Genomic DNA, 27,551 nt, shown 5'->3' with positions numbered 1-27,551 from the left:
ACTCCTAACCATCCCTCAAAGCCCATGGGCACCAAGGCACTGTCTACCCAGTACTCCCTTTCTGAGAACACCCCACGCAAGGACTGCCCTGAGTGCCCTTTTATCTCAGTCGGCCTGCTGGGTGGACCTCCCATCTAGGTACTTGGGATTGAGGCTCTCTCAGGGAGGGTGTGTCATGGGCAGCCCAGCTTCCCAGACAGGCGGCAGAGGGGCCCAGGTCCCGGGCCAGGAAGCATCCCTCTCCCTATCAGGGCTCAAGCTTCTCAGCTCTGGGCTCTCTTTTGGCCGAGGTTGGGCTGGGAGGCGTCCGTAGACTTAGATCCCAAGTACCTGTGTGTGGTGCTGCAGTGGCCCCTAAACCTAGGACTGCTGAGGCCATCACTGCTGGCTGGGCACAGGGTCCCTGCACCTGGAGCGGAAGCATCGGCAGGACTGTTGAGAATACGCAGACGCTGGTTCCACTGCTGCCCCCAGGCTGGCAGTGCCTGACCAGCGGCTGTCAGGCAGTGGCGTTTTGTGGCCTGGAGAGGGGTGATGCGACAGGAAGGCAGGCCCTGCCCCAGTCTGGCCTATCCCAGGGCCGAGGACATCAGGACAGGGAGCGACAGAGGCCTGGGGGTGTGCGGGGTCCAGAGGAGCATCTGAAGGGGATTTCCCGCAAGCACACCTCCAGATCCCACAGAGCTGGACGGGGCGCCAGCGTGGGTCCCAGGGGCATCTCCTGAGCGCTCTCTGCAATGCAGCAGGTGTGCGCTGCCCTCCAGCCAGGACAGGGGCTGCTCTCGGGGGGCAGGTGGCGGCATGGGGCTCTTGTCTGCTCAGTGGCCCTCTGATAGCCAGCGCGGCTCCACGGGCTGAAGGCCCCAGACAGAAGCGCAGGCAGGGCGGTGTCAGTCACTGGGATGCCAGGAGCCTCTGCCTGCCTTGCCCTGTTAACTCCCTGAGGGCAGGGAGCCATGACCAGGGCAGGGCTGAAGGCCCAGAAGTCCAGGCCCCACTCGGCAACCATGGGAGGGTCCAGAGCAGTGAGTCACTGGCCAGCTCTGCCCTCCCCAGGCCTTCGCCACTCTGCCCTGGTGGAGGAAAAGAGGTTCTGGAGGCCCCTACCTGGCCTGAAGCACTGGGTTGCCCCTCCCCCGGGTGCACCAAGAATGAGGTCCCAGGTGGGTCCCCAGAAGGGAGCTGCACACTCTCGGAGGAGGAGAGGGTGCTAGAGAGGAAAGCAAACTGGACTCCCACATGCACCTTCTGCATCCCCGTACAGTGACCCCACGTGTGACCCAGCTTAACCCTGGCGGCCCTGCCACGGGGCCTCTGGCCCTGGACATGCTGCTACTGTCTGAGTTCTCCTGGCTTTCAGATGTCCTTGTAAGCCTGCGTGGGGTTTACAGTGTGAACTTCTTATATCCTGAGTACTTTTTATATCTGGTATTTTGTTTAGACCTCAAAAGTGGTACTGTAGTGAAGGTCATTGAAGTCAGCCAGGGCTTCCCTGGTGACTCAGCTGGTAAAGATCCACTTGCAGTGCGGGAGACCTGAGTTCGATCCCTGGATTGGGAAGATCTCCTGGAGAAGGGAACGGCTACCCGCTCCAGTATTCTGGCCTGGAGATTTCCATGGACTGTATAGTCCATGGGGTTGCAAGGAGGACACAACTGAGTGACTTTCATTTTCACTGGGCGTCCCCAAGAGGTTTTATTTTTTATCATTTTGGAAGCATCCCTACCTTCCTAAAGCTTAGGTATGCTATGAACCAGAAATTGAGGGGCTTCCCTGGTGGCCCAGTGGTGAGAATCCACCTTGAGACACAGGGGATGCCGGTTTGGTTGCTGGTCCAGGAAGACTCCACACATCACGCGGCAACTAAGCCCGCAAGCCACAGCTACTGAGACCTGCATGGGCTGGAAACTGTGCTCAGATACAAGAGAAGCCACTGCAACTGGAAGCCTGCTCACCACAGAGAAGAGAGCAGCTCCCACTCACCGCAACTAGAGAAAGCCCACGCACAGCAGCAAAGACCCAGCACAGCCATAAACACAGAAATAATTGTTTTTTAAAAAGCTGAGCCTCAGAACCCTCATGGCACCCTGGGGACCTCAGCTGCCCCATTCTAACGTTCCCTGGAAGGGGCCACCAGTAACTGAGCATGCGTGGAAATTCAGAAGAAATAAGGGAACAAGAGAAACATAGCATCCCTGAAGCTGAGATGCAATCACTCAGCTGTGTCCTCTTTGGGACCCCTATGGACTTCCATGGGATTCTCCAGGCGAAATACTGTAGCCTTTCCTTTCTCCAGGGGATCTTCCCCACCCAGGGATTGAACACCAGGTCCCCCACATTGCAGATGGAAGCCAGAGAAGATCACAAACTAGTATCACAAAAGTTCAGTGTGGGCTTGAGGCAGGTGCAGGCAGACGCAGGCTCAGGAAAGACCCTGGCAGTGTGCAAAGTGGCAGCAGGAGACAGTCACCAGGGGCTGCGGGGGGCCCTTCACGGCCTGATCCTGGCCCATGTCGTCTCGGGGGGAGAGAAATACCACGAGCTCCTCGGCTTAGTCCCCGTGAAACCTGAGCTTCAGATGGGTTAAAGGCCTCTCTGTGAGTGAATGCTAAGAGTGTTAGATTAGAAGAGATTCCAGAAGGTTAGACAATAAAGGGATCAACGGTTATGCATGATAACTTGAGATTTGGGAACTTCTAGACACAGGAAACAGATGCAAGCCAGCCACTGAATACAGATAGGTGCCATTTGGCAAAGGCTTGGAATATGAGACACATAAAGAAATGCATGCAGGAGCGCCCTGTGGTCCAGTGGTTAGAGCTCTGTGCTTTCATTTCCTCAGCCAGGGTTCAATCCTTGTCAACCTTTGGTCGGGGAACTAAGATCTCCCAGGCCGTGCAGCCCGACTAAAAAAAAAAAAAAAAAAATCCTCCAAATAAATGAGAAGAAGGCCTCTCATCCGCAGAAACAGATAAATGGCACCAACAGAAAAATCAGAAAAGGCACAGCCCAGATAGCCAAGAAGTTAGTAAACAGTAGCAGTTGGCTCCATGCAGACAGAATGACCCAAGGTGGCCCTGATCAGACGAGCTGTCAACCTCAAGGGCTTTGCTCACTCCCGTGTCGCTGGGCGAGTGTCATGCTTTTCGCCTGGCTGCCCCACCTCTGAGCAGGTCCCCGAGTGAACTGTGTGCTGGGCCCACAGTCGCAGCAGCCAACAAGTGGAGGCAACTCAGCGTTCATCAGCGAATGATGGATACACAAAATGTGGTCCCCGCATAGGGTGGGACTTAAGAGGAAGGAAATCCTGACCCAGGCTACAGCATGGATGACCCTGGAGGACATGATGCTCAGAGAAACAAGCCAGACACAAAAGGACAAATCCTGTATGACTCCATTCACCTGAGGTCGCCAGAGGCATCGCGCATAGAGACAGAACGAGCAAGTGTTTAACTGGGACTGAGGGTCAGTTTGGGAAGAGGAGTCGTTTCCGAGGGCCGATGGGGTGATGCTCCCACAATGTGAAGGTGCTCAGTGCCCGGAATCTGTGCACCCACAGGGTTAAGATAAAATGGGGGTCACAGTGGAAACAGTGGCTGACTTTATTTTTGGGGGGCTCCAAAATCACTGCAGATGGTGACTGCAGCCATGAAATTTAAAGATGCTTACTCATTGGAAGGAAAGTTATGACCAACCTAGAAAGCATATTAAAAAGCAGAGACATTACTTTGCCAATAAAGGACTGTCTCGTCAAGGCTATGGTTTTTCCAGGAGTCATGTATGGATGTGACAGTTGGACCATAAAGAAAGCTGAGTGCCTAAGAATTCATGCTTTTGAACTGTGGTGTTGGAGAAGACTCAAGAGTCCCTTGGACTGCAAGGAGATCCAACCAGTCAATCCTAAAGGAAATCAGTCCTGAATATTCATTGGAAAGACTGATGCTGAAGCTGAAACTCCAATACTTTGGCCACCTGATGTGAAGAGCTGACTTATTAGAAAAGACCCTGATGCTGGGAAGGATTGAAGGCAGGAGGAGAAGGGGATGACAAAGAAGAGATGGTTGAATGGCATCACTGACTCAATGGACATGAGTTTGGGTAAACTCTGGGAATTGGTGATGGACAGGGAGGCCTGGTGTGCTGCAGTCCATGAGGTCGCAAAGAGTTGGACACAACTGAGTGACTGAACTGAACTGACTGAAGAATCTGCCTGCCAACGCAGGGACACAGCTTTGGTCCCTGGTGCGGTTACACCTGACTCAAAGCAAGTCAGCCTGTGGCCACGCCTGCTGAGCCCGCACTGCAACCAGAAGCCACTGTACCGCAGCTAGGGAGCAGCCCCACTCGCCACACCTAGGGAAGACCCGTGTGCAGCAGTGAAGCCAGCGCAGACAGAGATAAAAAAGGAAAACTAAGAAAACTGAGGCAGCGCCCTGAGAGAGCCATTGCGTCTGGAGGGCCGGACCCTCAGCTCCTGGCTGTGGCGACAGAACTCACCTTCACAGCCACCCCCATCCTGCCCCGAGTCTCCACAACGGCAGGAGACTTGTTTTCTTTTTTTGCATTTAAGGTGCAAGCGGAACAGAGGGAGCGGGAGAGGGGACCAGCTGGCTGGAGAGGGACGGCGTGGGCGGCTGCAGGGCCTGTGGACAGGCGGGCTGGAGGCTGCAGCCGTGCGCTCCAGCGCCTCCCTCGGTGGCCGGGCCTGGGCCAGGTGGTTCAGGGCGAGGGGCGCGTGCCCCAGGGAAGCGCCCCAGGTTTGTATGGGCCTGAGGTGTGGGTGCACAGGCAGGGGTGAGTACCCGGAGAGGAAGCCCAGCAGCTTTAGGAGGCCCGTGGGGGGAGTGACCCAGGCTGACAAAGGCAGAGAAACTTCCGGAGCCCGGGGGTGGGGAGCCTTGCTCCCAGGAAGCCTGCACCCAAAGACCCCCAGTTGGACGCCTGGCCGGGTCGGCTCAGGGGAGGATGGCAGGAGGAGGAACCCCAAGCCGTACAGCGGCCTCCTCCCCCGCCGCCCAGGGACACGAGCTTGCTGCAGAGTGGGGCACAGAGGCCCAGCAGGGGGCACGGCCCCCTCTCCCGACACGGCTCCAGGCCAGTCAACCCCACGCACTGGTACGGTGGCCCAAGGTCCGGGCCGGGGGTGGGTCCTGCAAGCTGGGCCTGGGTCCTCTAGGGCCAGGGCTGACAGGAAGCCCGGGCCGCAGCCATCTGGGTAGGGCCGGGCCTGGGCAGAGCCACAGGTGGAACCCACCCGGGTCAAGGGCACCAGGTGGTGGGAGGGGCTGGGGCGGGGCACCGGGGGGCCCTGGCCCTCCCTGGAAAGCCTGTGGTGTGGATAGGTGACACCCCACACCCAGACAGGCCGCCCCGCCTCTCCCGACCGCATGCAGTTGAGGACACCAGCCCAGTCTTTAGATAACAGTTTATTTCAAACTGACCTCCACTCAGGCCCAGGATTCCAGTGGCCAGCTGGTCAGGTAAGGGCACGTCGGGCTCCCAGTACCCACTGCCACCAAGACATGCTCCCAGCAGAGCGCAGTCTCCCTGCAGGCTCGACAGGGCTGTGGCCGAGGGTGATGGTTGCCTGCCCAGTGGTTCTATTCAACCTGTTATTGCATTTATACGCTTCTTAGACCCCAAGGACCCTGGGTGGGCAGGAGGGGCCGTCTGCGGGCGCTGGGCAGGCACGGCTGCCTCCCCGCCAGGCTCTCACTTGTCCCCAGGGCAACCGCCGCAGAATGGGGAGGGGTTCAGGACGGGAAGTGTAGGGCCCAGCTTCAGGGGCCCCCTGGGTTCCAGCCAGAAGGTAAACTTCAAGAGCACCTCTGACACCAGCCTGTGAGCTTTCTGTCCACCCAGCCAGGGCTCAAGTAAGCAGGCAGGAGGCAATGGAAACTCAGCTAATGTGACCACCCACCTTGGATCAGCCCACTGAGGCAGCCCACCCAGAGGAACCCCCATCCTGGCTACACGCAAAGAGCGGAAATGGGACAAACAGCCACACCCTTTAATGTCCCCAGGCTGGCTGGACCCAGCTCAGAATCCATCCCAGGCTCCTGCCCAGCCCTGCTACCGTGGGGGTTCATCAGGAGCTGCTGCCAGGAAGATCACAGGACCACTGGGGCCCTTGGCACAGGCTGGCACACTTGGGCAGGCAGGCCACGTTCAGAGCCCGCCTCTCTGTCTGTCCACCAGTGCCTGGTTCCACGCGGAGCCCCCACCCTGTGTCAGGGACCCACCCACAGAGCCTGGGCTCCTTCTGTCCTCGGGTTCGGAGGGGTAGGTGCTGGGGACCGCTCGAGGGGGCTGGGTCTCCACAGCTGTCGGGGCCTGTCCACCTCTCTCTCCCTCTGCTTGTATGTGGGGGACACACTATAGGTATTACATATGTATAGATAGCAGTGTGTGAATTCGGCATGCACTAGACTCCCAAGGTCTGTACAGGATGTGGCTGTGCCCAAGCTGGCCACCGGCCATCATTTTTTTCGGACCAGGAAGGCGACCCCAAGAATCAGGGCTGCAGCAGCCACAGCCACGCCCCCGGCCACCAGCAGTGGGGTCAAGTTCTCCAAAGGGCAGGGCCCTCGGCCGCCGGGGCCCCCACCAGGGGCCTCGCCCTCTTCAGCCCCGTCCCCAGGGCCCTTGGGCTCGGGGGCCGCGTCAGGGGTGCTGGGGGCCGCAGGGGCCGGCTTCAGGTTGCTGTGGTTGTTGAGAAGGGCCGGGTCTGCCTTGGCCGGGGTCTTCTTGGCAGGTGGCGGTGTGGGGGCTGCTGGCGGCTCCTGCTTCTCCGCCTGGGCCTCCTTCTTCCCTGGCTTAGAGGACGGGGCCTTCCCGTCCATGGCAGCAGGGGCTCGGGCCTCAGCCGTGGCCTTAGTGTCGGCCTTGGGGCTGTTGGTCGGCTTCCCTCTGGATTCCATGCTGGGTGTATGGGCGGGCTGTGCAGGGAACGCGGGGGCAGGCAGGCGTCTGGACCAAGGCAGCTCAGGACAGTTCACCCCTGGGCATCCTATGGACCTGAGGGGGAGACCCGATGAGACCGGTGTCCTGTCTAGAGACCCGATCAGCTCTCTGGACCCTCCTCTCCCAAGGCTCAGCCTCCAACTGGCCTCAGCCACCTCCTGAGAAGCCTCTCCGAGCACACAGGCAGGTGCCATGGGCCCCCTTTGGGCTGGGGTGTTGGGATGAGACCTGCTAGAGGCTTTAGTTCCCTCATCTGTGAAATGGTCTTGCCCACGCATGTCCTGTGTCCATCCTGTCAGCCCATGGTGGGGAGGTCCTGACCGGAAAGAGAGCACCCACCCAGACCCAAGGAGGGTGTGTGGCTGGGGAGGTGGCTGGCACCCCATGGGTCTGGGCAGAACTGACGGTGTACCCTCCTCGGGGTTGGATGGGCTTGGGGTGGGAGGCCAGCGTGGGAACCCAGAGTCTGGGCTTTCAGGCACATGGGGTCATAATGGGCCCAAGGTCACCAGGACCCCGATCGGACAAAGCCAGGGTGTCTCCCCAGAGGCTGGAGAAGCCAGCGGGAGGGCAGCGACAGGCCTGGGCTCCCAGCTGGTCATGGACCCCCCTCTCAGCGCCCACCCCAGGACCGGCCTTGCCTGCTCCAGCTTCACAGAGGGGATCCCTTTCTGACCCTGAGGTCATGCCTGCCTCTGGGGGAGGACGGAGTCCTTGGGGTGAGCCTGGGGCAGGCACCCCCAAGGCAGGGCCAGGCAGAGACTGGGCGCTCTGGGCAGTAGGGAAGGCCTGGTCCTGATCCACAGAGTCGGGCGTGGGGCAGGGGGCTGGTGGCCTCACCACTCTGGACCCGTCTTTCCTCCCGGAAACAGACCCCGCTGTCCGCAGCTCCTCTGGGAGGCTGAGGAACTTCACCTGTGCCTGCCGGGGGAGGGAGCCTGTGTGGGAGGCAGCGGCCCAGGACCCCACCCTGGCAATGCACACTGACACAGTGAAGGTCGCCTGAAGGTCACACGCGGGAACGGGGGTGTCCTGGGGAGGACTGTCCCACTTCCAGGGAACCCAAGAGCCCCTCACCCCTGTCATTCTGGAGGGGCACCCCGCTGCTGGGCATCAAGTTCCCAAAGGGCAGGTGGTCCACGCTCCTCCTCCCCCAGACCCTTGGTTATTTTGGGCTCATACTGACGTCACCGGCTGCCCCTCCCCCTCCAGGCGGCTGCGCCCAGAAGAGCAGGGGGCCCCGGAGCGCCCCCGGTGACCTTCATAGCGGAGAACCGTCGCTGTGTCCAGGGGCCCCGCGCCCCGCTCCCGCCCCAGATCCCGCGCCGCCGAGTCCCCGCCGCCTTACGCTGCTGCTCGGCGCTCCCACCTCAGGGCCGCGCGCTCTCTGCGGGACCACGGCCGACCGGACGGACGGCGGCGGGCGGCGGCTGCGGATGCAAGGACTGGGAGTTTCCCACAATGCACTGCTCCCGGCGCAGGGAGCGGGGCGGGGACCGCATCAGCGTGGGCTCCGCCCACTTGCTCGTGGTCACCACAGCGCCCCGGAGCGGCCGGGACTTCTGGGGCCCCCAAACCCAGCTCCGCTTTTGATCCGAAGGGCGGCTTGTCGTCAAGAAGGTGAGCGGCTGAGGCTGGCTTTCTCGCATCCCCATCAGACCTCGAGGGAGTCAGGAGGCCATTCTAACTAGGCTCCGCTACAGCCAGTGTGCCGGTCATGGCTGGGCAGGCGGACTCAGGACGGCAGGGGGAGGGGAGCCAGTTACCACACGAGGGGGATGCCCTTCACCCCCAAGAGTCTAGGAGAAGAGGCATCTACTTAGAATATTTATTTATCTTCTTACAGGACAAGACACAAAAAGTTACAACTTCTTAAAACTCTTCAAAGGAAAAAATATATAATTCTGTAAGCAGCAGCAGCAGCTTCCAAGGTACAGATGTGACGGGAGAGAGCAGCTCCCAGGAACAACCGTGAACTGGGGGGCCCAGGCCTGAGCCCCAGGTAGTGTCACTGGGAAGGGGCCTCCGGGGAGGGGCCCGGGGGTGGGGGACACAGCACCGCCACATCAGATCAATCACCAACACGACCACGTGGCTGGGGGCGGGGCAGGTCTGGAAGAGCTGCCTCAGTTCACAACATCGAGGGCGGAGCTTTACTAAGTGTGGTCAGGAGCCTTAAGCAGAGGCCCGGAGGGCAGGCTAGGCCCGGGGAAGACGGGAGGGGCAGCTCCTGGTGCCCCCCAGAAGAAGATGCTCCCGGGCTCCACACTGGTCCTCATGCCTGCCCTCCCCCTGGCCCACCCGGTCCTGGAGGGGGCGTGGCTTCAGAAGTAGGGGCGGGTGGAGACGGATTCCTGGACGGGGTCACTGGGGAGTCAAGGGCACACACCCACGCACTCACACGCTCCTCCACACACACTGCCTGGCCACATGGGGACGGCTGGAGACCCCACAGCCTGCCCCCAACATTCTCTCTCTCACACACACACACACCTCACATGGGCTGGGTCCCACAGTGGGGGCGGGGGACCTGTCCTGGGAGTCAGCACTCAGGGCCACCCCCAGTCTAGGATTCCTGGCTCAATATGGGGGGCAGGAGAGCCCGATCCTCCTGCAAGGCTGGCCAAGGCAAGAGAACAGCAGCGGGGGAGGCTGGACGGACAGACGGAGGGGTGGACAGAGCCGCTTGTGCTCGGCAAGTTAATAAATAGGTTTGTGTGGGGTCCCCTCTGTGGGCTAGGGGCCAAGCCTCGGGGACAGGAGCTGGTAAACTGGAGGGGAGGGTCCAGCTTGCCCAGCCCAGGCTGGGGGCCCCCAGTCCAGAGACCAGCTCTATCCCTGGGGGTTGTTCAGACTGGGGCAAAGGTGGGCAGGGCTGGCTCCAGGAATGTAATGGTTTCGGCCTTTTCTAAGTATGTAAGACATTGATCCCGGGGGTTGTGTAGGCAGGACCCCACCAGGCACGTGTGTACACACCTGCACTCCCCCTCTCCCCACCCCCACCCATCCGGGTGGGGAGAGACTCTCGTGCTTTCCCCGCTGGGGGGGCTGCCTGCCTTGGGCCCCGCTCTGGTCCTGCTCGACTGGAGGGCGAGGGGCGGGTGCCAGGCTCAGGGCTGGACGCGTGGCAGCCCCAGCAGGGTCTCAGCGATGCCCAGGAAGTAGACCACTTGAGCGATGCCGAACAGCGGGGCAATGACCAGGGCGCGGCAGTAAGCGCCCTTCAGGAAGGCGGAGGGGCCCTCGTTCCGCAGGATCTTCCTGCAGGGAAATGGGGGGTGGTCAGAGCCACGACGCTGGGGCCGCCCTGCCCTCCCCACCCCTCGGGGCTCGCCCACCTGGCACAGTCCAGGAATCCCGAGTAGGTGTCCTCGTTGATGCCACGCTGCAGCGACTGGAGCCGGGTCTTCACCACTGCAAGGGGCATGCGGGTCAGCGTGGGCACTCAGCCTGGACCCACCCCCAGCCCCGCCCTGCCCCGCCCCAACCAAGCTGGGCACCGACCATCACAGGGGTTGACGGCCACGGCGGCCGCACTCCCAGCCACGCAGCCGGCCAGGAAGGACACGTAGAAAGGCGACTTCTCCCCGGATGCTGGCCGGCCCAGCTCGTTCAGGTTGGCGAAGAGGGGGAAGTAGACGATGGAGAAGGGGACGTCCCTGTGGGGGGACCACGGGGTGACTGGCTGGGATGTGTGGGGCAGATGGGTGGGTGGGTGGGCCTCCCCTCGCCCTGCCTGCCCCCCACCTGAGCAGCGTGGCCCCCAGGCCCTTGTAGAGGCCAGCAATGCCGCGGCTCCGCAGCAGGTCCCGGGTCAGCTGCGTGGCTGTGGGGCGGGGCGTGGCTGGAGCCTCCACCGAGGGCTGGGCACTCCCCTGGCCCGAGAGCTGGGCCTGGGCAGACAGGATCTTCCTTTGGGCAGCTGGGGAGAAAGGGGGCGGCCTACTGGTCTCCCTCCAAGCACAGGGTGGGGGTGGGGACGGGGTCCAGCTGGTGTCCCCCCACGCCCCACCTCCCCCACACCCTCACCGAGGCGGCCCGCGTCCTGGAGCTGGATCTTCAGCATCTCCATGGGGGTGGTCACGATCACCTGGCAGGTGCCCGCCCCACAGCCCGCCAGCATCTCCTTAATCAGGGTCAACTTCTGCCTGCAGTAAAGAGGGTGGGGCTGCAAGGCAGAGTCAGAGGCCCCTGCGGCTGGGGGACGTGAAGGGGGTGGGACCAGTGAAGACACAGGCAGCTCCCCCCACCTCCCCTCCAGTAACAGGCACCGAGCCGAGAGACAGCCGGCTCACAGCGGGGCCAGGGATGGGCTGAGGACTGTTCTCAGCAAACAAAACTGGAGGCGGGGTGGGCGGTTCAAGGGCTCCGTGGGACTACTGCCCTTTCAGCTGCACCCTCAGGTGACAGGGAAAACTGGCCAGTGCCCCCCAAATCTCCACCTACAAGGGGCAGCAGGCAATGGCTAGGGGCCAAGGACCCCTGGGGCCTGAGCACCACGGATTCAGCATCGGAGGAGGAGGAGGAAGCCCTGCAGGTTGGGTGAGGGGCCCCCAGGACGACCGAGCTTTTGTCCTCTGGAGGCACAGCTCCCCTCCCTTCGTGACTGTGGCCCCCAGCAGTCAACCGAGCCCCTCACCCGTCCTTGGAGAGCTGGTATCGGAAGAAGTCATTGGCTGCCAGCTTGATGGCCTTCTCGGGGGTGACGAGGGTCAGGTTCACAGCAGCTCCTGTGTGGCGCGCGGATGGGTCAGTGGCCGGGGCCGGGAGGCTCTCAGCGGGCACTCGCCTCAGTTGGCAGAGCCCTCCCCCCGCCCGCTCACCCACATTTGTGCCTGGCAGGGGCGGGGGCCAGCGGGGACGGGGTAGCGCCTCCTCCTCCAGGCGACCCTCCCGGTCCAGCGGGTGGGCCTTCGTGAGGAACACCCCCCTGCCGTCTAGAGGTGGGGGGCCTGGGCGGGGGGGGGGGGGGGGGGAGTGGCGCGTCCAGCTTGGGGTGGGCCAGAGCTGGGGAGGCCCTCTCTATGTGAGGACTCCGCTGCACAGCGTCTGGACAAATCCAGGCTTGGTGGTGTCTCCTAAGCAGCTTTGCAGTCAGGCCCTGCCCCCCTCCCCCAGTGTCCTGGCACAGACAGGGTCCTGCCTGTCCCGGGAGGCAGCGAGGCCACTGCGATGGACACACAGGTCCCGCCATGCTGGGTGCTGGCAGCGGTGGAGGACGGGGCTGAGTGCTGCCCTTCCCCACCCCACACCCTGTGCAGGTGCAGCCAGCCCCCACGGAGCACGTCCCCACCGTCATACCAGGCCCTCCCGCCCCCTGCCCAGCCTCACCGCGGTACATCCCAAAGTAGCCCTCTGAGCGGATGGTCTTGATGAGGCAGTCGGACCTGCAGCCCCGGGGGGGGGAGGAATGAGCCAGGAATCAGCCAGGGTCCAGCTGATCCGGGCAGGAGCACCCCCAGGCCTGTCCTCCCCCCCACCCCAGCCCGCCGGCTCACATGCTGGTGTACATGCGCTGGCCATTCTGCTGGTTCTGTAGCCTCGTCTTGGCCAGGTCGATGGGGAACACGCAGGTGACCCCGATCAGGCCGGCGATGCCGCCATTGATGAGCTTGGCTGGCAGGCTGCGTGGGCAGACGGAGGTCAGGCGGCCTCCTCGGCCATAGGTCAGCAGGGAGGGAGGGCAGGGTGGGGTGAGGCTGGGCTGGGTTCTGACCTGATCTGCTTATCGGCCATTTAACTCGGGAGCACCCAGGTAGGAGCCGCGGAGCGGGATGCCAGACAGTGGGGGAGGGAGCGCAGGGCAGAGGCGGGTCCTCTGCTTTCAAGGGTGTTTCCAAACCAGCGCTTCTGTCCTAGGAGAGAGGGGACTGCAATCAGCGGGGGTGGGCAGACAGGAGAGGCACACCAGAGGAACAGGCTTGCCCATCTCCCTCCCAGGTACCCCCGCAGGGGCTCCGAGCGGCTCCCCCAGGTCCCCAACCCCGCTTGGGTGGGCCACACGTTGTGGGCTAGCAGCGTGCCGTGAGGCCCACCACCTGGCCCCATCCCTGGGCCACCTGGCTTCCTCTCAAGATCCCCCACCAGCGCGTCCTCCCAGCTGGCCTTGCTCACGCTCACGTGCAAGGAGCCCTTTAAAGGGCCAGGCGCCTCCTCCCCTGGGCTGGGCTGTACCAACCCCATTCTCAAGCAGCCTGCTCTGTCAGGATGGGGGTGAGAGAGCCCCAGGGCCCCCGCGGGGCTCAGCTCACAGCTGCCCAGGTAGATGCTGCCAGCACAGGTGCAGGCCCTGCTCCGTGGCAAATCCAGGCTGGAGCCCTAGACCACCGCTCCCCTGAAGAAGCAACCACAGCCAGCCCTGTGCCCACCCTCCCAGGAACTTCAGCCCCTGACTGCGCGCGCACACACACACACACACACACACACACACACACACACGCCCAAGGAGGGCCCCCACAAGCCACCCCCGCCAAAGAGGGCGGGGGATGGCTAACCCTCTGAGGCTCCCTGTGTCTGGTCCACCACTTATTCCCGGGGGGCAGGCCCAGGAGGCCCCTCTCTCTAGGGGCAGGGCTGGGGACCCAGAGCCATCCCAGGGGCCTCCTGCGGGGGGCGCCCCCCAGCCCGCGCCGAGACCAGCTGTCCCTGCCTCGCACCCGCCGAGCCGCTACTCGGGTCACACGGCTGGCTCACACCTGCCGTCGCTCGCGGACCAGTGACCTTCACCCCGGCTTCCCCGGGTCGGGGGGGCCCCCTGCCCCCGCGGCAGCCCGCCGCCCCCGCCGTGGTCCCGCTCACCCCGGGCGCGCAGGACCGGCTCCTCCACTGCTCCTCCTGGAGACTCCAGCCCGCGGGCGGGCGGGGGAGGGCCAGCGGCCGGGGGCGGTGCCGGCGGCGGGGATTGGCTGCGGGGCGGGGCGGGTCTGGGGCGGGGGGGCGACTTTCTCTTTCAGTTTGGGCGGGATGAGGCGCCCTGCCGCCACGGGAGAAAGGATGAGAAGGGGGTGTGACAGCTTCTGGGAGGCTTGGGCTGGCCTCCGAGCCCCCTTCAGCCCGTGAGGCAGCGGGTCTGACGGGCTAACCCAGCCAAGCCACGCAGCCGGTTCGAGGGGCCCCAGCCCGCGGCCACCGTGCACCCAGCTGCTCCTCTGCGGCCAGCAGGCGGGCTCTGGTTAGGGCCCTGGGACCCCAGGAATGGGGCTCTCTCTGTACCCGGGCACAGGGAATCTGCAGCTGTGGGGTGGAGATGGGCTGTGCCCACCTGTGTCTGTGGACCGTGTGTCTTCTGGGAGGTGCATTTCAGGGAAAACTCATGCAGGAGCGGAGAAGACACGCTTGTCTGCTGCAAAGGCCAGGGGGTGGCTGGATCACAGAGACCCACCGGCTGCCACCCACACTCCCAAAGCCCTCTGCCCCCGCAGGTGCCTCCCACCCCACTTACCCAGAGCCTCCGTGCCCCAGTCTTAGAGAAGAGCCTGATCTCTGCACTTCAACCTGATTCTCTCTCCCCATCCCCACTCCCCAGGTGCAAACGTCACAGCCGATTGTTGTCCCCGATCCTTGGGGACAAGGTCCATACTCTGCCCTCTTGGACCTGAGCAAGCCCACCAGACCCTACCCCCTGTGCAGGATAAGGGACACCTGGATGCTAGGGTCCCGGAAGTCGGACAGACTCTCCAAGGTGGGGAGGGGAGCAGCTGTCCTGGGAATAGAGGCAGGCCTGGAGATCCGAGCCTGAGACCGTCATGTCAGCTGGGTCCCACTCTGCGCGCTGGGATGGGGGAGACGCTTTAGAACCGAGTAGTGTGGGGAGGGGCTCTGCCAGGGGAGAACTGGCAAGGGGTCCTCTGGACCAGGAAGCCTCTTTTTCCTGTCCTCACTCAGTGGTTCCTACCACCTGCTCATGAGAGCTCGGAGGGCCCTCCCCTTGCACCCCAGGTTGCCATAGAGACCGGGCAGCCCCAGCCAGGCCTGAGGCCCCGGGCTGTCAACCCTCCCTGTCCCCCCCTGGCTCCCGCAGCGTCCTCAACCGGCGTTGCAGGCGAACTCTGAGCTGAGCTGTGGACAGCTCAGCTCAGAGGCCACCCGCAGGATCATGCCTCCAGCCCCCCCAGGAAGTAAAATCTGCCACGAAAGAAGCCCCTGGACTCCCTCACCCCCAAGAAATGAAAAGGCTGTGAGGCTCCAAGTCTGCTGCTGGCCCTTCCCTCCCCATTCATCCCCCCATCCCCTTGCCCCGGGGAGGCACTTTCAGTCCCAACGGCTGGAGGGGCGCCAACCCGGCGACAAAGGAGGCGCGGAGTGGGGGTTCAGGGCTGCGACTGGAAGCCCGGCTCAACTCCCCGTCCAGCTGGAAGAAGTCCTCATGGGGCCCGGATCGCCATGCTGAAGCCCGCCAGGCGATGGCGACTTTAGCCACCCACGTGTCCACGTACATCCCGCAGGGCCCCACGTGAATGTCCCCCACGGCCCGGCTCGTTCCTTGGGGACTAGCTTCCGTCTCCCGACCGGCGAGGACACGTGTGCGCGGGGAGCGCGCCCGGCACCGCCCGGGGCCCGGCCTCCCACACTCCGGCGGCAGCGGATCCGAGCATCCGCCGGCGCGGGCTCCGCAGAAACCGCCTCGTCCGGGCAGATGTCACTTCCCACAGCCGCCGTGGTGCCCCTGGCCCCCGCGGCCGGACTGCACTCGGGTGGGCTCAGCGGAAGGAGCCACCAGGCGGGCACTCACCGCGCGCTCTGTCGCCGCCGCCGCCTCTGCCGCCGCGCTGGCCTCCCCGCCTCGCCGCGCGCCCGGCTGCACCTAAGCGCGGGGGCGCGTCCGCTCGGCGCCGCGCGCGCTCCGCCCCCGGCCGGCGGCTGGCTCGCGGACTCCGGCTCCCCCTCCTGGCCGCCACGGCCACTGCACTCGGCAGACCCCAGTCCGGCGCCAGCCCGCGCTCTAGATCTCCAAGGGTTTTCACTGGGCGTTCGACTTCCCCTCGGGTGCATGGGCCAGGGACTACTCCCGTCGGGCCAGCGGATGGAGGGTGCGCTGGGACGAAGTGTCCCTAAGGGAGGAGCCGTGCGAACTCAACTGGCCAAGCAGCAGGCCCCCAAACCAAAAGGCAGATGTGCAATCCGGCACAGGACCGACTGTATTCATGGGGCAGAAGCTGTTAACTTTGTAGCTGGGACTCCTCTCCCTCCCCGATCAGGACCCAATGCAGGCGCTGGGCGCAGACCAGCAGGAATGAGAGCTGTGCAGAAGGAACTCTGTACAGAGGCCTGCTTGCAGCAGAGCAGGGCCAGACCTCAGATCACCTGGCCACCCCTGGCCTCTCCACCCAAGAAAGTCAGTGCTGAGACAGCGACCAGGCCACTGTATGTGTGTTACACGGGTGGGGGGGTCACTTTGTTCACACGCAGGGAAGATTTGAAAGCGGGAGCCTCAGGGTCCAGCCCAAAGTCTGGGGTCTAGGTCTGGGCAGGCTCTGGGGAGGGTGATGGCGACTGGTCAGGAGAGGCAAGGTTCCTGGGGGCCAGGCTCGTGTGCCGGAGGCCCTCCTGGTACTTGTGGCGGCCAAGCTCCAGGACAGCCCGCACCTCTTCGGCCACATCCCGCCGGTCACTCTGCTCCAGGGCCTGCACGAGGCGCCCCACGGCCCCCGGCTGCCCAGCCTGGCGCTCCGCCCAGGAGAAGAGCATGTGGCGGATCTGCCCATCCAGGTCATCCCTGGAGGGACAGGGGCGCAGTTAGGGGGGTGCCTGCCAAGACAACCCACCACGCCCAGGGCCTTGCTCTCCCTCCCAGCACTGGGGCCTTGGTCCGTGGGCCAGGGGTGGCCAAGTCCACCCTGCCCATCTGCCCTGCCCCCTTTCCCTGGACAGAACCTCAGGCAGCCTCTGGCAGGAAGCCAGCAGGACGAGAGGCTCAGAACTCACCGGAACTCGTGCCGGATGCGCTGGAGCTCACGGTAGGGCAGGCCCAGGTGCAGGGCCACGGCTGGCCAGTCGGGGCCCAAGCGCCTGGCCACGTTCAGCAGGTTGCTCTGGGTCAAGAAGCCAGTCTCGGCGTCGCCCAGGTTCAGAGGCGCCAGGGAGAGGCCAGCCCCCCGGGCCGGGCCCTCGCATCCCCGCAATCTCTGTGGGCAAGTCGAGGTGGTAGTGAGCTCCGGCCTCACCCCAGCCCACCCCGGCGGCTCCTCCCCCAGCCCCTCCACACAGGGCTCCCCAGCCAGGCCTCACGGGCAGCTTGATGGGCAGAGTGGCCATCCACAGGGCCGCTGTGCCCCTCTTCTGCCGGGCAGCCTCTGCCTCCTCAGGGACCACCTCCGGCACCTCGCCCCGGTAGAAGGACACCTGGGGGGGGAGGGGGGCTTCAGCGCTCTGGCCTCAGCCCGGGCAGCCCGGGGCGCCCACCCCACTGGCCCACCTGGCCCCTCACGGCCCGAGCCCGTCGGTCCAGGGCGGTGGTCACGTACACCTCCTTCAGGTTCTTCAGGTGGGAGTAGAAGACAAAGCACACCCTGCCCTCCACACAGTCTGGGCGGTCTATGGGCACAGGGGGGCTCAGCGGGGACTCAGGGGCAGACCCAGCATCCCTGCTCCGGGCGCTGGGGGCCACACCTGCGTCGATGTCAATTCCCCTCTCGAAGGCGGCGAAGAACTTCTCCCCCTCAAACATCTCCACGGTGTCCGAGGGCTCAGGGCCACGGTATCGCTCCAGCAGCCGCCGCAGGGTGGCGTCCACCTGGGTGGGGGGGACCCACTGGCTGGGCGCCCGATGCCCTGCACCACGCCCCCCCCCCCCCAGCCCGCCGCTTCTGCCCCCACCTTGTTGCGGGGCAGGCACTGCAGCAGGACCTGCTCGGGGTCCCGGCGTCTCTGCAGCGCGATGAGGTTCACGCGGTGCAGCCGCAGCCGCTCCCAGGCCTTCCGCGCCAGGCCCCCCACGCAGGTCTTGGTGGTGTACCACAGCCAGTACCTGGGAAGGCGAGGGTGAGGGGGCCTGCAGGCCAGGGGGCGTGGGGGGGGGCTGAGGCGGTGGGGGCACTGACCAGGAGAAGCGCGTGACCTGGAAGCGCGCGTACAGGTGCGTCAGCTCCAGGGCCACCTGCGCGGTGATGTCGTCCCAGGTGGCCGTGGAGGCGGCCCGGTGCAGCAGGTACAGGCGGGACCGGTCCAGACTCAGGCCTGGGCAGGGGGAGGCGGGGTGGGGGGCGCGCCGGCTGAGGCCTCTGGCCGGGCGCCCCTCTGAGCAGCGCCCTGCCCCGTGCCCGCACGGCCGCCCTCACCTGTGACGCCAGGCGGCAGAGGCAGCTGCACGGTGACTGGCCGAAGGAAGCTCGAGGGGCCGCTCTGCGAGAGGCAGAGCAGGGGGCTGGCGGCCGCCTCGGGCTCCCCCAGCAGGGCCGGCAGCTCTCTGCGGCCCACGTGCACGACCTGGAGCAGATGGGTGGCCCGAGCGGTCACTTCTGTGCCCAGGCGCCCCCACCACCCCAGCGGGTGTCCTGGCCCTACCTGCATGCGGACGTGCCGGGGTTCCTCTGTGGCCCCAGCAGGGAAGGTGACCCTGACCCCAGCGTGTCCTGAGGAGCACAGCAGCGCCCCCTCTGGTGGCACCAGGCAGGCATCGGACACGGGGCGCGCAACCACGAGGAACCAGGAGAAGTGGGGCACCTGGCAGTGAGCCCAGAGCCGCTGGTGCGGGAGCACACGGTCGGGACCGGCGGGCCGGAGCAGAGCCGGCCCTTCCCAGACGGCCCGGGCCGCCCCCGCCTGGGGCACCTCCTCCTCCAAGTGGGTCTCCAGGTCGCTCCAGCTGCTGTCACTCAGTGTCCTGACCACCACCTCGCGGCACCGCCGGGCCCGCGGGGGCACGAAGAGCAGCCACAGGCCCACCTCCTGCCAGGCGAGGGGCGACGTGAGCGCCAGGGCCACGCTGGGCCCTCCTCGCTGGGGCCCTCGCCCGCGCTCGCCCCACCCCAGGCGTGCCTGCTGGAAGGCCACCCCGTGGGGCTGCAGCTCCAGGACACCGCTGAGCAGAGTGTCGTGGGGACCCAGGGGCACGAGCCGCGGCTCCGGCAGCCACTGGCGGTAGTGGACGGTCACGGGGGCAGCAGTGGCCCCCGCGGGGAACTGCAGGCGGACGCCGCAGGCCAAGGTCACGGAGCAGCCTTGGGGGGTCACGGCAAAGCTGAGGGAAGACAGGTGGGCACAGGGTCAGACAGCAGGGTCCCCTAGGTCTGAATCTGGCGCCCCAGGCACCTGTGGGAGACCCCCGAGGCTTGGGCAAGGTGTACAGCGAGGACAGCGTGGCAGGTGGACAGAGGCTTTTCCAGCCCAGCCCCTCCCTCACGCCATACCTGTCCAGATCTGAGGTCAGCAACAGCCTGGGCATTTCTGGGAGCATGGGTGTCCCTGGGGAAGGACAGATGGGCTGTTAGGCCAGTGATGACACCTGCGCCCTGACTGTGGTCTGCCCCCAGCCCCACCGCAACCCTACCTGGGGGGCTGGGGGGGTCAGGAGGCGGCCTGCCCAAGGGGTTTCCTTGCAGGCGCACAAAGGGGGCGTCCAACAGCTCAGGGGGCACGTCCCGGAGCTGGTTGTCCCTCAGGTCGAGTCGGGTGAGCAGCGGGAGGCGCGCCAGGCTGGCGGGCACCGAAGCCAGGAGGTTGCTGTGCAGAATGCAGAGCCGCAGGGCCCGCAGCCCAGCTGCGGGGGGCGCCAGCTCAGGGCCAGCGGAGGACGGTCGTGGCTACCCGCCCCCAAGCGCCAGTCCAGGCAGCTCGCACCGCAGCCGCCCAGGGAGCCCTTTCAGTCTCCGCCCTGTAGCTGGACTAGAGAGCTCAGGGAGGCCTGTGCAGGGGGGAGCCTCCACAGCCAGGGAAGCAGGGAGCACGCGAGGGCTGCCGGGGAGGCGAGCCGGCCCGGGTATACAGGGCACGTGGAGGAGGGCGGGGCAGCCAGCGGCCCACAGGCACTCCCCACTGGGCCAGGGGAACCAGGGCCGCGACTCACCGAAGGAGCCAGGGAGGCTCTGCAGCCGATTGGAGGCGAGATTGAGCTCGGCCAGGCTGCCCAGGCCTCCGATCTCAGCGGGCAGGGCCTCCAGCAAGTTCCCAGAGAGATCGAGGCGCTGCAGGCTGGACAGGGCTCCCAGGGCTGGGGGCAGCGTTCGCAGGCGGTTGTGGGTGACGGCGAGGAAGGTGAGGGATGGGAGGGCCCCCAGAGCCGCGGGCAGCTCTGAGAGGCAGTTACGAGACAGCAGGAGGGCGTCCAGGCCACACATCTGGGGGACGCAGGCCGGCAGTGTCTCCAGGCTGTTGAAGCTCAGATCCAGGTGGGCCAAGTGGGCTAGGCCACTCAGGCTGGTGGGCAGTGTGGTGAGGGACCCCCGGAGGCAGGCACCCAGGGCATCCCGACGTTGCCCACCTGATGGGGGAAAGGCAGAGAGACGTGGCCTTCAGAGTCAGAGACCCAGGTGAGCCCAGCTCTGCCGGCCAGGGAAACGGGTGCATGGAAACACAGAGCTCCACCCCAACCCCACCACAACAGAGAGAGACGGACAGATGCTGCAGGGCCCCCGGTGAGTGAAGCAGGCAAGCACAGACGGCGCGGCCTCATCTCAGCTGACGGCCGTCACCCGTGACCCAGCCCTGGAAAAAGACCTGCCCCAGCGTCTGCTGGAGGCACCACCACGCAGCTGCTGGGGCCGGGAACCCGGGCCCAGTCAGCTGCCTCTTGGGGGAACACGGCTGGGTAGAGCTGTGCAGGGAACAGGGCTGGGGCTGGGGCCGGGGTCCACCTTTCAGGACCAGGAAGCAGAGGCAGGAGCTAGAAAGAGGCTGGGACAGGGCTGGGACTGGGGGGGCTCACCTTTGAGGACCAGGGAGCGGAGGTGTGGCAGGCTCCAAGGCAGCCGGGCCAGGGTGGCCTCCAGCAGCTGAGGGTCCTCGTGGCCACTCAGCTGCAGGAAGTCCACCTCCAGCAGCTGAGGGGCCTGCTGGGCACACAGGCGCAGCAGCCGGCGGCAGCCCCCGGGGTACAGGTGCAGGCTCAGCCGGTTTCCGGCTGGGAGCAGGGGCGCCTCCGGCCCTGCACCCACAGCCTCTGGAGCATCTCTCGCAGCATCTTCTGGGGCCGACGTCGCGGGCACCTGCCCCGCCTCCACTGCAGCCATCGCCCACCAGGCGTCCTCCGGGGCCAGACATGTCCCAGCTTGCCAGGCAGGCCTGCTCAGGCAGGGCCCAAAGAGGCTGCAGAGTCAGGGGGAGGAGTGGGCTGGGCGTCCTCACAGCCAGAGGAAGGGGGACTCAGGCTGGAGGGAGCCAGGCCCACTGGTCCAGAGTCCAACGCCTAGACTGGACAGACTGTCACTGACATGGGCTGGGGAAGAGAACTCCCTGGGGCTGGGAAGGTGGCAGGCAGGAGACCTGTGAGTGCAGAGGGGCTTGAGGACAAGCCCGAGGGAGTGAGGGAGGGAGGCCTCACACCCCCAGTCTAGAAACTTGACAAGGGGCTCCTAGTCCAGACCCCCGCAACGCCGCCTGCCGGGCACCAGAGGCCCACCTCCAACCTTTCACATTTCTCGGCTCCAACCGGAGGCACTGGTTCTCATCTACCACGTGGGGCCGGTGGCCCAGGCAAGGACACGAATGATCCTGCCCGCGTCTGTCCGAGCAGCGCGAGGGGGATCCTGAGGACGGGACCCACTTCCTGGCCCCTGGAGGAGGACTCTCCCGCCACTTGCAGCTCGCACCTCGGTCCGCAGGGGAGGTCCGTGCACCGCGCAGTCGCCGCCCCCACCGCTTGGGGCGTGTCCTGGGGGAGAGACCGCACCGCAACCCTCCCCACCCCAACCTCCGCGTCCCCTAGACGCACCCGCGGCCCGCGCACCTGCGCTCCCGGCGGCGCGTTTCCGGGTCCGGCCGCGTGGGAAGCTCGCCTCGCGCTGGAAAGGTCCGCCGGCAGTGGTCTCAGGGTCCCGCCCGCCCTGCCCGCCCTCTGCCGGACACACCGCCCCGCCGCACTCAGCTTCCTGTTGGCCGGCGTGCGTCTGTGCGACCTGCCTTCCCGCGGGAAGGCCCGCTTTTCGCGCCAAAAAACCCAACCTCTCAGGCCCTGGACCCGCTCTGCTCTGGCTATGCATTCCCGGCCCCGTGTTAAAATGAACTAGTGCGATCTCTGGCTGCAGGGGGTACTGAGGGCTGATCGCAGTTGCTGCCCCACACCCACCTCCTACCGGAGGTCAGCACCGAGGTCCCCAGCCAGCCCCCAAAGGCCTCCTCTCAGGCCCTGCAGAGCTCAGGGCCCACCTTCCATGACCCTACCTTACGGGAGCACTCTGGGCCACCTCCCAGCCCCCCGCCCCCAGCGGGCTTCCCCATAGGCTGCCTCCTTCTTTCTCAGCGTCTCATAAGGGAGGAAACGGAGATGGGGGAGGTCAGATGTGGCCCAAGGCCACGGTCAAGGACCAGATCTGGCTCTCGAGAAAGCCTTCCCGACTGGCCCTTCCACCTCACAGAACAGGTGCCTGTGAACATACACATCCGCCCCAGCCTGTTCTGCCCCAAATGACACCTCTACCCTCTTTCCGCCACCCTCCCCAACTACCAACATCCTTCCCACCTGGACGGGCAGTTCCTGCTAGGCCTGTGTTCTCCCCAACTCGTATTCCCCCTTCAGTTTCCACATAGCTGCCAGAATAAACACACACACACACACGCGCGCGCGCGCAGGAACATCATTCAGACTTCAAAAGTAATGAGTGATGGCGCATCGACTCAATGGACATGAGTTTGAACAAACCCTGTGAAGGACAGGGAAGTCTGGCATGCTGCAGTCCATGGGGTTGCAGATCCGACAGGACTGAGCAACAAAAGGTAATGAAATCCTGACACATGTTACAATGTGAATGAACTTTTAAGGGCATTACACTAAATGAAATAAGCCAGACACAAATACTGTATGATTCCACTTATGTAAGATCCCTAGAGCAGTCAACATAGAAATAGAAAGTAAATGGGAGCTAGGGGCTGGGAGAGGGATGGGGCGTTATTGTTTAGAATTCAAGAAGAGGAAAAAAGTTCTGGAGATACACTGTGGTGATGGTTGCAGTTGAACGCCGTGTGATGGTCATTGTGAACGCATCTAGTGCCACGAAACTGTATGATTAAAGTGGCTTTACAGTATGTATTATCGTACCATTAAAAAAAAAAACACAACAGGCCACTTTCCCGTGTGACTGCAACAGTCCCATCCTTGCCAGATGGTGTTCCTCACTTTACCCCAGCTGTGTGACCTTCAGCAAAAAAACCTTTCTGTGCCGACACTCATCGATATAATGGGGTTTCCGTGGGGCCTGCGTTATCACATCGGGGCTTGGCCTGGGCTGCCTGCTGCCTCTGAACCCATCTCCGGCCACCTTAGCAAGGCCTTTACTCCTGGGGCCTGATGCTCACCCAGATCTTCGCAGAACAGGCGCTCGCTCACCCTTCAGCCCTCCTCGCTCAGGGTTTACCTCAGTTAGGACTGCCTCGTTTAACTACTCTGTGTCCGCGCACTAGAACCTAAGTTCTGAGGAAGCAGAACCGGGCCTGCACGCCCCCAGGACTGACGCCAGCCTGCAGCAAGGTCCCCGACAGGCAGTGAACGAGCATCGTGTACAGTGTCCGCGGGGAAGCTGATGTCACTTCCGAAAGGGCAAGGCCCGGGTGGGGGCGGGTCACACGGGCATGGACGGTTCTGGCTCCGCTTCTCCGAGCGGCGGTAACAGAGCCTCCCAGCTTCACCCGGGGTCCCCGCCGTGGCACTAGGGATGGGGGGAGCAGCGGCTGGGTTCCGCGGAGTGAACGCTCGGGACGGGGGCCCGGCCGGACAGCCGGCTCTCGTACGCGTAGCCTGCCGCACCTCCTCAGCGGCGCCGGGCCACGTGCGGCCCGCAGAGGCGCCCCCGCGCTTCCGGTAGCCGTGAACCATGGGACTTGTAGTTCGCCGGCCGCGTCCGCCACTCCTGCAGAGAAGCGAGCAGCGCACGGAGGCCGCACTGCATGCTGGGAGCTATAGGCGCCGCGTGGCATCCTGGGAACCCTGAAGGGAGGAAATGCTACACTCCTGGCTCGCGCCTCTCTCAGCCCCACTTCCCCCAGGGATCTCGGGCGGCAGTCACCCCACTATATACACGAAGACAGCCCTGAAACTGCCTTCCGCCTTTGCGGTGGCGGCTGCGCGACAGACGGGATAATGGCGTCTCCTGCGTCCTCATTGGCTAGGCATCTCGTGACGTCACTAGGAGGCGCCCTCTCGGGGCGCCGAGCGCAAGTCCCGGAGGCTTCTGGGTAGCGAATTACTCCCACCCCCAGCACCGGCGATTTCCTTTCCGTCGCTGACGCCGCCGAGGTCGCACGCGCGAGGCTGCTCTGCCACCGCTGAGTGAGTGGGCCGGGAGGGCCGGGCCGCGGGGCCTGGCCGCGGTCGTGAGTGCCGCGGGGGGCAGGCGGGGCAGGGCGTGGGCCAGGCCTCGGCAGCGGGTCCGCACCAGCCGCGGGCGGCCCGGCACTGACCTCGCAGGGACCCGAGGCCGCCCGTAATGCCGTTGTCCTTGTCTCATGCGCTAGGATGCGTTACGTTGCCTCCTACTTGTTGGCCGCTCTCGGGGGCAATTCCTCCCCCAGCGCCAAGGACATCAAAAAGATCCTGGACAGCGTGGGCATCGAGGCAGACGACGACCGACTCAACAAGGTAGCCGCCTCGCAGAGGCCCGAAGGCCCCGCCGACCCTCTACTCCGCATACGGGGCTCCCTCTCCTACCCAACCCAGGGAAGTAGGTTGCCGCGGGTTTGGTGGGAGGCCTTTGCCAGCCCATGTGGTTTTGGAAGTGTCCTAATGTACTGGTACAGCCCAAAGGAAGAAAAAATGGAGATGAAGTCAAATCCGCGTTAGCGTGGCTCAGTGGGAACAAGTCACGTGAAAGCTTTTTTTTTTTTAAGTGAAAACAAGTCCACCTTGACTTTATAGTTTTGAACTTAATATGGTGGTGGTTTACTTGGTAAGTCGTGTCGGACTGTTGCGACCCTGTTGGCTGTAGACGGTCAGGCTCCTCTGTCCATGGGATTTCCCAGGCGAGAATACTGGAGTGGGTTGCCATTTCCTTCTCCAAGGGATCGTCCCAACCCAGGAATTGAACCCAGGTCTCCTGCATTGCAGGCGGACTCCTGCACTGCTAGCAGATTCTTTACCAACTGAGCTACAAGGGAAGTAAAAAATACACTACACTCAGTCCTGTCCGACTATGCCACCCCATGAACTGCAGCTCACCAGGTTCCTCTGTCCATGGGGAATGTCCATCCCGACACAGGGATGGTGCCCAGGTCTCTCACATTGCAGGTGGAATCTTTCCTGACTGGGCCCCCGGGGAAGCTCTCACTCAACGTAGTGAAGGTTATTTTGATATGTATTGAGTGTAAAGTGAGATATTTTGCATTTTTTTCAGCAGTGAGTTTTGGAATTAGTTTCCACGTGTGGGGTGTCTTATCTTACCTGTCCTGAGTGGGTCATAACTGCAGAGCGGGGGGTGGGGTGAGGTTGCGGCCTCTGGTGACCCTACTCCTCATCTGCTCTAGGTCATCAGTGAGCTCAACGGAAAGAACATTGAGGACGTCATTGCCCAGGGTGAGGTTGTGTTTGAGGCTTTCGTTTTCACGGTCCATTCTAATCCTTGCTGGTCAGCCTGTGACCTGCCAGGCTTCGCTTGTGGACCAGAGCACCCTAGAAGCCTTACCCAGAGGAGTGAGCAGGGTCGCCATGGGCTCCTGCCATGGGCGCTTCTAGACAACCACCCGGGCAGGGCAGCAGGGCGCCTGTGCTCTCAGTGGGATTCTGTAAACAAGCCTCACCACTCTCCTGTGGGGGGCTAGGACTGACCACAGGCCCCTGCCCTGTGAGGTCAGGCTGGAGCTGGACTTAATTGGAAGTTGAGCTTTGGGGGAGCTGTTTTTGTCCGTGGGTCCATGACAGGGCAAAGGCAGCCTCGTCTGTGAGCTCACTGCTGGGGCTGAGGATCTGGACACTGGGACGGTGGGTTTTACCTGCCTGCTCATAAGCACGTTTGTCCAGCTTACCTCCCGGGTAGGGCACTGTGGACCTACAGGTGTGCTGGGGGGGTTCTAGTGTCTGGGAAAATGGGAATCTTACATGGACCCTAGTGAGCTGGACAGTGTCTCTTCACTTTGAGATGACGTTCAGGCAGAACACCTGCTCTGGGCTCACCTCCCCTTGGGTCTCTGCAGGTATTGGCAAGCTGGCCAGTGTGCCCGCAGGCGGGGCTGTGGCCGTCTCTGCTGCCCCAGGATCCGCAGCACCTGCTGCAGGTTCTGCTCCAGCCGCAGGTAAGTGGAGGTTCAAGAGCTGTTGGTGCACACGCCCTGGAGTCTGTCTCTGCCGGGTGTGTGGCCTGCACTGCGATTGAGCTCGCCACGCTTTCTCCCCACAGCAGAGGAGAAGAAGGAGGAGAAGAAGGAAGAGTCGGAGGAGTCAGATGACGACATGGGCTTTGGCTTGTTTGACTAGAGTCCCGCTTCCCTGCAAATAAAACCCTTTTTATGTATTTCCTGAGTTATCTGTGAGTGCTATGTCAGTGTGGTCTCTGCATCTTTGTCTCGTTCTGGGATGAACCAGGACCCTTGCTCAGTGGAGTCTGAAGAGCCAGGAGTGGGGAGCCTGGGAGGGGGCACTTCTGAGGGTCTTGAGTATGGCCAAGCCTTGAGCCTTATTCTTGGACATTGTCGCGGCTCCTGAGGACTGCCAGGGTCTTGGAGGGAATAAGGCTCTCGGGGGACTCCCCGTCCAGAAAAGCTTCCGAACCTGGGGAGGGTGGCCTCTGCTCTGTGAGGCGGGGTGCCTCCAGTTGAGGCCAGCAGTTCCCATCAGATTGAGTGGTTTCAGTTACACAAGGGGACGTGGTGCAACTGGATTCCACTGTAGGAGTCGGACTCCTGGTCTTTTTTGAGTCAGCACCCCAGCTCCACCTTAGCTCCTGAGCAACTCGGGTGTCATGCCGCTGCTCTGAGCCTCAGTGTCCCCAGCTGATTGGTGGCCACTACCTTTGCTGGGCAGATATGGAAGTGGCTTGCAGACAGCAGTGCTGGCCGCATGCTCTTCGGGTCCTTTAGTGGCAGGCCTGCCCATGACCTTCTGCCAGGTTCTGGCCTAGAATACGGGGCAGAGGGGAGAGGCCCTCTCACTGCCCAGTTCAGTTCAGTCCCGTCCAACTGCGACCCCATGGACTGCAGCACACCAGGCCTCCCTGTCCGTCACCAACATCTGGAGCCCACTCAAATTCCTGTCCATTGAATTGGTGATGCCATCCAACCATCTCATACTCTGTCATCCCCTTCTCCTGCCTTAAATCTTTGCCAGCTTCAGGGTCTTTTCCAATGAGTCAGTTCCTTTCATCAAGTGACCAAACTATTGGAGTCTCAGCTTCACCATCAATCCTTCCAATAAATGTTGAGGACTGATTTCCTTTAGGATGGACTGGTTGGATCTCCTTGCAGTCCAAGGGATGCTCAAGAGTGTTCTCCAACACCACAGTTGAAGACATCGA

The 27,551-nt window shown here is 63.6% G+C and overlaps 4 protein-coding genes and 1 non-coding gene across 13 annotated transcripts; 2 read left to right on the top strand and 3 right to left on the bottom strand.

Moving 5' to 3' along the window:
* Positions 1-5,410: 5,410 nt before the first annotated feature.
* CEND1 (cell cycle exit and neuronal differentiation 1) lies at positions 5,411-8,436 on the bottom strand. Of its 2 annotated transcripts, none has more exons than XM_020912162.2 (2): positions 8,333-8,436; positions 5,411-7,017 (listed from the first exon to the last, which is right to left on the bottom strand). In XM_020912162.2, the coding sequence occupies exon 2, from the start codon at positions 6,918-6,920 to the stop codon at positions 6,480-6,482; it is 441 nt and encodes a 146-aa protein (XP_020767821.2). In that variant the 5' UTR covers positions 6,921-7,017; positions 8,333-8,436; the 3' UTR covers positions 5,411-6,479. The 2 variants fall into 2 exon arrangements, with proteins under 2 accessions (XP_020767821.2, XP_020767820.2); XM_020912161.2 differs by having other exon boundaries at positions 8,312-8,435.
* Positions 8,437-8,777: 341 nt separating this feature from the next.
* SLC25A22 (solute carrier family 25 member 22) lies at positions 8,778-15,801 on the bottom strand. Of its 2 annotated transcripts, XM_070457928.1 has the most exons (10): positions 15,695-15,801; positions 12,680-12,818; positions 12,462-12,587; positions 12,295-12,350; positions 11,603-11,693; positions 10,993-11,111; positions 10,711-10,885; positions 10,468-10,622; positions 10,302-10,377; positions 8,778-10,224 (listed from the first exon to the last, which is right to left on the bottom strand). In XM_070457928.1, the coding sequence occupies exons 2-10, from the start codon at positions 12,697-12,699 to the stop codon at positions 10,074-10,076; spliced, it is 969 nt and encodes a 322-aa protein (XP_070314029.1). In that variant the 5' UTR covers positions 12,700-12,818; positions 15,695-15,801; the 3' UTR covers positions 8,778-10,073. The 2 variants fall into 2 exon arrangements, with proteins under 2 accessions (XP_070314029.1, XP_070314030.1); XM_070457929.1 differs by lacking the exons at positions 12,295-12,350; positions 12,462-12,587; positions 12,680-12,818; positions 15,695-15,801 and having other exon boundaries at positions 10,993-11,131; positions 11,603-11,675.
* Positions 15,802-16,077: 276 nt separating this feature from the next.
* Positions 16,078-23,872, bottom strand: PIDD1 (p53-induced death domain protein 1). 7 transcript variants are annotated; one of them, XM_070457923.1, is made up of 15 exons: positions 23,410-23,872; positions 21,830-21,899; positions 20,825-21,204; positions 19,967-20,380; positions 19,451-19,660; positions 19,311-19,365; positions 18,940-19,141; positions 18,240-18,849; positions 18,003-18,138; positions 17,779-17,929; positions 17,572-17,695; positions 17,378-17,496; positions 17,191-17,304; positions 16,888-17,087; positions 16,078-16,678 (listed from the first exon to the last, which is right to left on the bottom strand). In XM_070457923.1, exons 3-15 carry the CDS (start codon positions 21,126-21,128, stop codon positions 16,420-16,422), a joined length of 2,898 nt encoding a protein of 965 aa, XP_070314024.1. In that variant the 5' UTR covers positions 21,129-21,204; positions 21,830-21,899; positions 23,410-23,872; the 3' UTR covers positions 16,078-16,419. The 7 variants fall into 7 exon arrangements, with proteins under 7 accessions (XP_070314024.1, XP_070314023.1, XP_070314025.1 ...); XM_070457922.1 differs by having other exon boundaries at positions 21,845-21,899; XM_070457924.1 differs by lacking the exon at positions 21,830-21,899.
* Positions 23,873-24,270: 398 nt separating this feature from the next.
* Positions 24,271-26,552, top strand: RPLP2 (ribosomal protein lateral stalk subunit P2). The gene is made up of 5 exons (XM_020912101.2): positions 24,271-24,379; positions 24,565-24,688; positions 25,570-25,618; positions 26,236-26,334; positions 26,439-26,552. The coding sequence occupies exons 2-5, from the start codon at positions 24,566-24,568 to the stop codon at positions 26,513-26,515; spliced, it is 348 nt and encodes a 115-aa protein (XP_020767760.1). The 5' UTR covers positions 24,271-24,379; position 24,565; the 3' UTR covers positions 26,516-26,552.
* On the top strand, positions 25,649-25,783 carry LOC139031921 (small nucleolar RNA SNORA52). Its single transcript, XR_011484475.1, has one exon. It is a non-coding gene; the product is annotated as a small nucleolar RNA SNORA52 (small nucleolar RNA).
* Positions 26,553-27,551: the final 999 nt, after the last annotated feature.

Source organism: Odocoileus virginianus, chromosome 28 (genome assembly GCF_023699985.2).
Source record: "Odocoileus virginianus isolate 20LAN1187 ecotype Illinois chromosome 28, Ovbor_1.2, whole genome shotgun sequence".
Classification (NCBI taxonomy): domain Eukaryota; kingdom Metazoa; phylum Chordata; class Mammalia; order Artiodactyla; family Cervidae; genus Odocoileus; species Odocoileus virginianus.
Note: the sequence above shows the minus strand (reverse complement) of the source record. Positions and strands in the feature narration are given on the sequence as shown.